Source organism: Primulina huaijiensis, chromosome 2 (genome assembly GCF_012295235.1).
Source record: "Primulina huaijiensis isolate GDHJ02 chromosome 2, ASM1229523v2, whole genome shotgun sequence".
NCBI classification, from domain to species: Eukaryota; Viridiplantae; Streptophyta; class Magnoliopsida; order Lamiales; family Gesneriaceae; genus Primulina; species Primulina huaijiensis.
The window spans coordinates 21265718-21276267 of NC_133307.1; the positions used below are offsets into that span (position 1 = coordinate 21265718).

At 34.5% G+C, this 10550-nt stretch overlaps 1 protein-coding gene and 1 long non-coding RNA gene across 2 annotated transcripts; one reads left to right on the plus strand and one right to left on the minus strand.

The window, feature by feature from the left end:
* The first annotated feature begins 5737 nt into the window (after positions 1–5737).
* On the plus strand, positions 5738–6662 carry LOC140959835 (uncharacterized). Its single transcript, XR_012172067.1, has 2 exons — positions 5738–6368; positions 6501–6662. It is a non-coding gene; the product is annotated as an uncharacterized lncRNA (long non-coding RNA).
* A 570-nt stretch (positions 6663–7232) lies between these two features.
* LOC140969198 (protein RER1B-like) lies at positions 7233–9012 on the minus strand. The gene is made up of 3 exons (XM_073430474.1): positions 8613–9012; positions 7713–7893; positions 7233–7537 (listed from the first exon to the last, which is right to left on the minus strand). The coding sequence occupies exons 1-3, from the start codon at positions 8963–8965 to the stop codon at positions 7484–7486; spliced, it is 588 nt and encodes a 195-aa protein (XP_073286575.1). The 5' UTR covers positions 8966–9012; the 3' UTR covers positions 7233–7483.
* Positions 9013–10550: the final 1538 nt, after the last annotated feature.

Below are 10550 nucleotides of genomic sequence, written 5' to 3' on the forward strand. Positions count from 1 at the left end.
CGCATTCTGGATTCAGACATATGGCCTAGGCGCTTATGCCACAAAGGTGCATTTACAGTAGCACAAGTGGGAGTCTCCTTTTGTAACAGTAAAGTATTACATTGAGGAAAAAAAGAACATAAGCTATTCATTGGCTGACACAAGGTCTCCATGGAATGAGGTGCTTCAAGATAATAGAGTCCATTTTTTTCTTTACCAATCCCCACAATCTTCCCACTTTTGAGATACTGAAAGAGGAAAAAATGAGGGTCGAATGTGACAAAGCAATTATGGGATTTGATGAATTTAGATATGGACTATAGATTGAATTGAAAATCTGGAATGTGGAGAACATTGTGAAGAGTGATTGAGGAAGATAATGCCACTGAACGGAGCTGACTAATGAGGGTAGTTCTACCATTAGACAACTTCACTGAACTATTGAAATTCAACATGGACTTAGGATTTTCCAGCAAACTTAAATTTCCAACCATGTGTTCATTAGCACCAGTATCAACAATCCAGTTAGAAGGTGGCTTGGAAACATGAAATGTATGCAAATTACCTGCCATATTCACCACAGGTTCAGCACTTGTTTGAAGGCTGCTAATGCCCAAAAGCTTCAGTATTTCTGCATACTAGGCAGAAGTAAACACAGGTACAGTACTAGGACTTGTGTTGGGAACAGGAGCAGAAGTGTGCAAAGGTGGAGGTTCAACATTTTCAACCAAATGCACATCAGCAACAGTCTTATGTCCTCTACCATAACCTCGCCCGAAGCGTTTATTACCACCACCTCTAATCTGACCTCGAAAGAGACGATGCCATGGAGGATAACCAACCACCTTATAACAATTCTCTTTTGAATGTCCAGCCCAATTACAATACTCGCACTTCATAATATCCTTTCGTTGATCATCTGGCCTATTCTTATTTGAATAAAACACCGTTGGTGGATGCTCAATAGCAGACAATGAACAATGAGATTCCTCTTGAGAAACAATTGAAAACGCTTGTCCCACTGTAGGTAAAGGCGACATCATCAGAATCTGACTTCGTATAGCAGCATAACTTTCGTTTAATCCCATAAAAAATTGGAGCAATCGGTGTTGTTGATCATGCTCGACATATTTTTTAGCTGCATTACACTCATAGGAGGGCAAAATCACTAAGGAGGCAAACTCATCCCAAAGTTGTTTAAGCTTGAAATAATATACAGAAATAGTGCCTTGTCCTTCGGTCAATCTTCCGATATCCCGATGCAAGGAAAAAATGAGAGAACCATTGACCTTATCAAATTGTTCTTTCCGATCTGACCAGACAACTGAAGATTCGGTTTCATAAACAATTCCACCGAAAATCTCTCTAGAAACAATATTCAATATCCACGACAAGACAAGAGCATTGCATCTCTCCCATTGCAATGTTGTTGCACTACCAGCTTCAGGTCTCTTACAAGCACCATCGATAAATCCAATTTTATTCTTAGCTTGTAACGCAATCAACATAGCTCTGCTCCAAATGCCATAATTTTCAGTTCCTACTAACTGATTACTAACAAGATTCATACCTGGAGTATCTGAAGGATGGATGAACATAGGATCATTGAAATTAGGTCCATTTGCCATGATTGAGCTTCACTTTTGTTGAGAATCTGGGATCGAAGCTGCGAGCTAAGAAATTCTCGAAGATAAAATTGATTGGGAAGAAATCTTCGAAGATAAAATTGATTGAAAAAAATCACAATTCAGCAGATCGAGAGCTCGAATCGTAATCTTCGTGCTCTGATACCATGTCAAAATATGTGGGAAAAACTATATGTTGTATTGAAGATTCAAACTAATTAACAAGAGTACAATTACAAAGCCTATTTATACTAAGGAAGTGAACAATAAAGAAAAGCGTGAGAAAGAGAAAAACATATTTCCAAAAGCTAGTACTCAACAATAACTAAACACCCTATAAATGGTTTAATAAACATACGACGTCCAAATACTTTTCGAACGTCGAATTTTTTTTTTTAAACTTCCGTTGCGCCGTGGGTGCGAGAAAACGGTGTCCCAACATGTAAAACATTTAGATAATAAGATTGCAATCCCCTTGGGATGCATCAAACTTGAAAGGAGCAACAAAGGACGTACATAGTCGTATTCTATTCAGTTAAAAATAGAAAATACATTCACGGTATAAACTGTGCCAAAAAAGAATTACACAACCCCAACCAAAATTTGACTTTTAGCAATTTCACACTGAGTGAAAGATATTATATAGTCTACACCAAATGATTATATAATATTTAAAGATCTCATATTAAATTTATCTCGAATCTATACTTAAAATAAAGAATGACAATGTTGTCATTCCAAGCATTTAAAAGGCATATTTGCCAATTCAACATCTTTTTAGAGGTTACATGCATGAAATCATCCAATGCATTCCATCAGGAACATCATATACACATTTTTCCTATGTATAAAGAACATTTTCTCATTGTACAACCCTCAATTCAACTCAATAACGTACATATTTAAAATTGTGTAGATGATGTTCCTGAAAACCAGTGGAAAACAAACGAAGCTTCACTTATTTCAAATTATAAGATCAAACTTACTCGGAAGATTTTCCCAATTTTCTTCATCCCTTTAGCTCTTAATCTGGTAACATCCTTCGAAGCACTGGGATCTTTTAGCACCTGGCATAATAACTACACGAGATCTTCCACAAAAATTTCAAATCCGGTGAATTTTAGTCAATTCATATATAGGCTAATTTCAAGAATTTCGAGGAATGTGTTAAAGTATGAAACATCATGTGGGAAGGTGGTAACCAATATAGTATTAGAGTGCATAATCCCAGTATGTGAAAATGTATATGTTAGTAAGTTGGTTTCAAGTGTTTACTTCTAGGCTTTTGTTAATCAATGTCTGATTAAAGTGCAAATGCACGGCTCTCATATTAATTCTAGGCTACTACAAGAAAAATGATTTTCCGCAGCACGTCATCAACGGTGCACGCTGCCAATATTACTTTTAACGGCGTGCACTCATATGTGCACTGTTGATATTATTGCACTTGACAGTATTAACGGCGATAAGTAATATCTGCAGCGTGCGTTTATGTGTGCCGTTAAAAAATTATATAAACGACAGTGTGCATGTAAATGTGCGCCGTTAATATTTAGCGACGGTTTTTTGAATACCGACGTAATATTTATATTAGCGACGGTTTCTTCAAAACCGTCGCTATATTAGCGACGGTTATAGTAAAACTGTCGCTAAAATTAGCGACGGTTCTATTATAACCGTCTCTAATAGCGACGGTATAAGTACGTCGCTATTAGCGACCAATTAAAAACCGTCGCCATCAGCGACAGTTTAATATAAAACCGTTGCTAAGAGCGACGGTAAAACCAAAACCGTTGCAACTTGTCTTTAAATATCACCACTCGAACCATATCTTACCACACCACTTCATAACACTTAAAATTTTTCTCTCTCAAGCAATTTAAATTTCGATTTAAGGTACGTTTTTTTGTTTCAATTTGTTTTTAAATTTCGATTTAAGGTACATTTATTTGTTTCAATTTTTTGTAAATTTTTAAGTGTTAGTTAAGATGAATATTGTTAGTATAGTGTACGTTTTTTTAAGATTTATTAAATTATAAACGTAATTTTTTTTATTGTAATAACAAGATTAGCGACGGATTTTATTTTAATTCGGTAGCTAATTAGTGACGGGATTTTTAAAAACCGTCGCAATGTAGCGACTGTCTTTTAAAAAATCCCGTCGCTACGTAGCGACGAAATTAAAATAAAATCCGTCGCTAATATTAGCGACGGAATGTTAAAACCATCGCTATTTAGCGACGTTTCACCACCATGCATAGGCGCGCCGCGAATAATAGTTTGTATTAACGGCGTGCATAAATGCCGCGGATAATCTTGAACTTTCAACAGCTTGCAACTTTGCAGCGTGCAATGTGCGCTGCGAAAAGCGAATTTGCGTGCTGCGAAAAGCCATTTTTGTTGTAGTACATGTGATATACTCATTTCAATATCGTCTTCCAGAAAGAATCAAGCATCGAATCTTGTATTTCTTTAGCCTGTTTTGAGGTCTCCTCATTTTTAATCTCTTCTATGTTAAAGCTCTTCCGATGTTCTTGTAGTTTAATATAGGAAACAACAGCTGAAACGAAAAATAGAACAAGAAAGTTCAAACTTCATCCAAAAGGATGAATGGATTGAAAAAACATATACCTCGAAGCATGTGTGAATAAATATATCACCTGAAGATGCTGCTGCAGCTCTCGATTTTCTTGTCTCTCTTTTATCTCGTAACCATTCATTCTCCTATAGTCCTATAAATAAAATCTTCGCAAAACGCTTCCCTCTCTTCCTGGTTTCTTTTGCAACTTTCCTTAGGGTAAATATAACCGATAATACGCAACAGGGCCACACCAAAAAGCTGGAAAACATCATAAAATGAGTTTCTCTTCCATTTATCCATTGCAATTACTATTTTAATAGCCCTTTTAAGTTCTCAAAATGAAATATTGTTGAATTATTATTTTCCTTACGCAAGATTGATCTTGTTTTCTACCATAATTTTCCACATCAATTCTTTTGATGTCCTATAGAAATTTTTTAATAGCAAATATTTGGAATGACCAATTTGATTGCTTGTACGCAAAAATCAAAACTCTGGAACTTGAGCTATTTTACGGTTCAAAAGATTTGAGTTGCACCCATTTTATTGGCTAAATTTTTTTATATATCGGCGAGTGCAGGATCTTACAATTTGTCTCCAAGTTGAGATCATGTGCTAGATTACCATTTCCAACAATCTATGAGTTCGAAACAATTGTTGGTATTCTAGGTTCTTATCTTATTGTTTACGTGTTATAATGATCAAAATACGGTAATTGAATTGTTATGGAATTTAAATTATTTAAGGAGCACTCTCATTATCAACCATAAAATTTAGTAAGCACTCGATCCAATATAACCATACAGACAAGGAAGAAAGCATTATTTAGAATAAATGCAAGACAAACTTGTTGGGGAAAACTCATAAACCGCAGAATCCATCATGCTAAATCATTAAGAATTTGGCTGAAAAACTTAAGCGGAAGCGTACTTGAAGCCATATTTCTGAATTCTTTAGAACGTGCGTTGATCTTCCAGATCTACGAGCTCTTTCCTTGAGAGAATCCTTTAGTTTCTCTTCAAAACTATTTTCTTAATGGGGGGAGAATAGGGAACGTGATAACGCGAGATCTGAGGACCATGACCCATATATATAGATAATGTTTATCATTAATTTATGATATTTCTGTTTTAGTCCATCATAAAAACAGAAATTATACTTATGTATTAGATACATTAAAGTCCAATAACCATAAACTTAAGTTGATCACTTTATTTTGGTTTTAACATAATATACAACCCACAACACATAAGTATTTATATATAAATCCATATAAATAAAACTGATCCAACAAAACTAACTTACTTTCTTGAGAAAGGAGCTCAACTTGTAATTTTTCCCATGTTACGAACTCATCGTTTCTCCCTTAAACTCTATGAGTTTCAGTTCCCTATCCTCTCGAACTTCCTTCACTTGAAGTATTAGAAATGCTCAATTAAGCAATGAGAATAAAATCATCTCAAACTTTGATGAATAATGCCCATGGAAGGAAAATATGAGAACGACATCAAGTGTAGAAAAAATCAGTGGCATTGTCGGTGCGAATAAGATCAATGTTTGAACAAAAGGCTCTGTTTCGCTGTTTTGTTGAGGTGGAAGGAATCCCTTTTACCTAAGTCTCAAGCAATTTCTTTGCTGGTATATTTCTCAGAACACTGGCGCAGATAGACACCACAAATGCACCAAGGGACAAGGAACGTTAGAAATACTTGAAGGGTTGTTAGTAGCAATTATGATGGATTTTTCTAGCAATTTGTTTTTGCAAATCAAAGATGGACTTGAATATCTTATGCCCTTTGGTATATAAACTAAGTTCATCTAATATCAGATACGGCTCGAATATGTGTCAGAATACATCAAGCATGTGTTTAGAAACTGAAAGGAAGAAAAACTGTACAATCTACATTTTGATAATGATTCCACGATATTGTGTAAAGTTGAATGGACGAAACTATTTAGATTTTTGTGTTCTTTTTATGTAGCTGTAAATACTAAAGAAGATATAGCCACTTATACCGTCACAACTGTGGATGATCCAAGAACTTTGAACAAGATCCTCTACATTAGACCTCATTCCAATGCAATTTATCTCAATGATCTAGTCTCTTTATGGGAGAAAAAGATTGGCAAAAACATTGAAATAACATACATTCCGGAGGAACAAGTTCTGGAAAATATTCGAGGTGAGATACGAACTCTTTTATTTGCATTTGTAATTCGTCTTGGAAGGTGTCTCCTTAGTCCTTTTCAGCCCCTTCACGCTGAAATTCGGTTTTTTTTTTTTGTTTTGTTTTGTTTTGTTTATCTTGTAGTAGCCTCGATTGCACTAAATATCCGACTAGCGATTTGCCATTCTGCTTTTGTGAAGGGCGATCAAACAAATTTTGAAATCGAACCGTCGTTTGGTTTGGAGTAATGGGAACTTTATCCTGATATCAAATATTCTACCGTGGATGAGATGGCTGACCAGTATGTCTTATTTCGTACTTACTCGAAGCTTCATCTGTAATTTATCGGTTGTGTAGTTAGATAGTGCCTAAATTTCAGCTTCCATAACATTTTTAACTAATAATTCTTGTTCGTAGTCACTGTTTGGCCAATATTATTTTGGGTTTAGGGAATTGATATTTACACTCCATTTTTTGTTATTTATATTTGACACATATTTTTTACATATAAATAGATGTAAATAACACAAAATGAGATGTGAATATCAACTCTATGTTATTCTCCAATTTTTATTCATATGATTATCGCAATAATAGCCGCCAGAGAAACACAGAGAAAAAGGTGGGTTTTTTTTTTTTTTTTTTCCTTTTTTCAAATAATGGCTTTTGGGCTTCCATTTAAATATTTTAGAGTACATAGCGGTCTAAATAATATGTTTTTCCTCTAAAGCCCGAGTTTCCTGCTAAGATAAATTACTTTTAACGGGTCCAACCCACCCAATTCAACTCCAAATCAGAAACAGAGGGTTTACACCATAATTAGAAAATTCAAGACGTGATCGAAACGCTAATAGCCCTACTGAAATCTTCTATGCAGCGTGACCGAAACAGTATCAAATTCCACTTCTTTTTCCAGCACCATTATCAATTAGCTGCAGTAATCAAACATAACGGCACATAGCTAAACTGCTGATAATTCCACATTCATGTGTTTAGTGTAATTACAAACCCATCAACTACAGAAACACGAAACCAACCCATTGTGTCTTTTCTTGTTTTCGTTTCCATTTTCATTCACTTCTCCGCTCCATTTTCTTCTTAATTACATCAAACCATAAAACTGAAGAGCTTCAGTCTGCTCGGGAGCTGCTGGGGCCAGTAGTATGTTTTTTCCCACCGTATGTCTGTTTAAAAACAAGAAAAACACAGTGAAACAGTACCACTAATGAAAACCCCGACCAACTCATCAAGATGAGAGTCAAAAATACAATCAAACTATAAATAAGACACAGAAAGGTGTTATATTTTTGTTATAACAAAGGTAGTGAAAAGATGCAGCAATTATTTTCTTCAGCTCACCTGCTTTCCAATGTTAAATGGCATATACTTGTACTTGATCATATGCAAGATTTGACGCTTCATTGTTAGAACAAAAAGAACAAGCCAGTAGCACAACAATATTGGCCAAAATACTGGAACATCAAACATGGAAAAGAAGGTCATGACGAAGGCTATACAGAAGGCTTTGGTAATGGCATACCTGGAAACACAGGAAAAAATCACGATCAACATAAAAAAATCCTAATATAGATTTGAATGGCATTCCCCATTTTAATCAATACACACAATGTTGTACAAATTTAAAATATCATTACATGAAACAGGAATTTGCCATCTTGCAAGTAAAAAGTAAAAACTGTAAATCAATCCCTCTTTTGCGGTGCGACAAATAGATGTACAAGAAAAGATTGACTGGTAATAATTTATACATAGAAAAAGTGATGAAAACAGTATTTATTAATAAAGCTCCGATCAAATATTGAACATCCTCCAACAGAGAAGCACGCTGCGAAAATGTCAGAACCAGCAACTTTAAAACCAAAAAATAAAATTCAAAATCCTGCATTGTGTTGTTTAAAATCTCAAAGTGTTGCTCAATTACAATAAGCTTACTGCTCTTAAATCCTCCAAGGGAATTTTTATCCTAGTACTAAAAATGTCAAGTAAATTTCAATAAAAATTCTGTATCCCATTCTCTTCACAGATAGCCTATACCTAGGTGAGTCAATACCAAACAACTAGATAAAAGATCGTGGGGAGCACTACAATCACTAAGAGCAAAAAAGTTGAAAAATGCTTGAATACAATGATTTTTGTTTCTTTGAGAGATTCGATAAATTGATTTAGGACAGCTAAAAGGTTGCACACACCTCTGGAAATATGTTAATGAACAACACTGTCACAAAACTAAATAATTACCAAAATTTGAACTCTGGGAGACGCCGAATGAAAGGCTTAAATTCGTCTGAACCCTTTGTTGGCAGCACAAGTCCATCTGATGATTCCAGCTCTGGGTCAACAAGAGGTGACAGAAACCCGATGACCAAATTCAGAATGTAGATCCCCAGGCCATACGTAACAATGTAGAACCCTTGAACATAGTAAACTCGCAGAGCATAAATCAACACTAAAACAAAGGTTCCAATCCACCGATAAGAAGTATGTGGAGTAGATTTATCCAAGAAGTATTGAAAAAGCTTTGAAAGTTCAAGCCTCCGTTGGTTCAGTGCTGCTGCTGCTGTTGAGGGACCATCACCTCCAACCCCCTCCATGGATTATCAATATAAAAACCCTATAAAGAACAACACAATAATCCAACCAGGAACATGAAGTGTAGTTTCAAAGGTACCACCACAAATTTAGAAACCTCAGGCATAGATTATCCATACGCCCAATCTGGTGACAGGATGAAACCAAGATGGGAAAATGCACAATAAAGAAATCTTATTAATATTTTGCCATTTCAAGAAGAATAATATAATACTAATCTCCGATAAATACAATAGCACACAATACTAATGCAAAAGTTCCTTTGCGTCAAAACTCTACTTCTAAGATAAATGTTTGCACGGGATTACTCTGTTCAGGTACTAACAACAAAACCCCTCTAATAGAAATCTTAACCTTAAATGCAAATCTTCTTTTATCTCCATCTTTTAGCATCCAACCAAATACCCAAAACAACACCACAGCTCAAATTAACAATTCTTCCATCATCTTTTAACATTTTTGCCACTGATGACAAGCATTACTAAAGCTAAATCCAAAATGAACTCATTTCATCCGAAACTAACAAAAACAAAGAAGTCAAACTTCTGATCAAACACCAAATAAACATGACGATTGAAAAATCAGATCTAGAATTTCCAGATCCCCAATTATTGTTCGGAAACACCAGTCAAAGGATATATCTAAAACAAACAAAGGATTATATNTTTGAATCCTATGCCGAATATGAATATAGATGGCAAAACAAAGGGCGAGGCTTTTCTGGGAAATAAGGTGTTATGCATGTACATTTTCGTCATTTCACATATAAAGTGTCCACCAAGGTCCAAGAGTCGTTGTGGGGTACAAACTAATTGGGTCTGTGAAAAGATTGGGCTAAAAATGTTTTAGTCCGGCCCATTTTTGGTCCAAAGTAATTGCCCGGTAAAAAATCAATTTCGATACCTAGGTAGGTGACCTAATTTATTTTTGAAGTGAAAGAAAATGAAAAGACTATGTCAAGATCAAACTTAATTTAAATTCAAGTGATGTGTAATATTTAGCTTGTCTTGTGTCATTTTCATATTGTTGATAAACCGCAATGATACGTACATTAACGTATATGTATACAACGATAAGGATTTTCAGAAAGTTCAGAATATGTACATTCATGCATAATTGTTAAGAATATCGTTTTCACTAAAATAAAACAAAAAAATTGGTAGAACCTTACATTTTATATCATTAATAGACAAGATTAGTCCTCCAGAATTTGTCTTAGTATTTTGACAACAAAAAAAAAAATTTAATATCTATATATTTTTATAAGAAATAAAAATTTAATATATTTTTGAAATAAGTAAAAATTGCATTTTTAGTCTAATTATGTTTGTGTTTTTACAACTCATTATTAAATATATTTTGACATTTCATCTCACTAGCTTAGTAGAGATGCACAAAAGTTGAAATTTTGTTTAAGTTCAATATTATATTTTCTTGCTCAAAAGAAATAGTATATTTCCGAACCGAAAGCAACAATTTAAATTTTTTTTAGATTTATTTTGCATTGTTTCATGAAATTACAAGTATTCTAATAGAGTTATGGTGCAAAATAGTTGAATTATTTTAATGGTGATTTAGATGGAGAGA

What these genes read in the sequence shown, in the direction of transcription:
- LOC140969198 (XM_073430474.1), bottom strand. Translation starts at nt 8,965, where the DNA reads ATGGAGGGGGTTGGAGGTGATGGTCCCTCAACAGCAGCAGCAGCACTG. An exon ending in CTCCCAGAGTTCAAATTTTG is followed by an intron (nt 7,894 to 8,612) that starts GTAATTATTTAG and finishes CTGTGTTTCCAG; the next exon opens with GTATGCCATTACCAAAGCCT. An exon ending in CATTTAACATTGGAAAGCAG is followed by an intron (nt 7,538 to 7,712) that starts GTGAGCTGAAGA and finishes GTTTTTAAACAG; the next exon opens with ACATACGGTGGGAAAAAACA.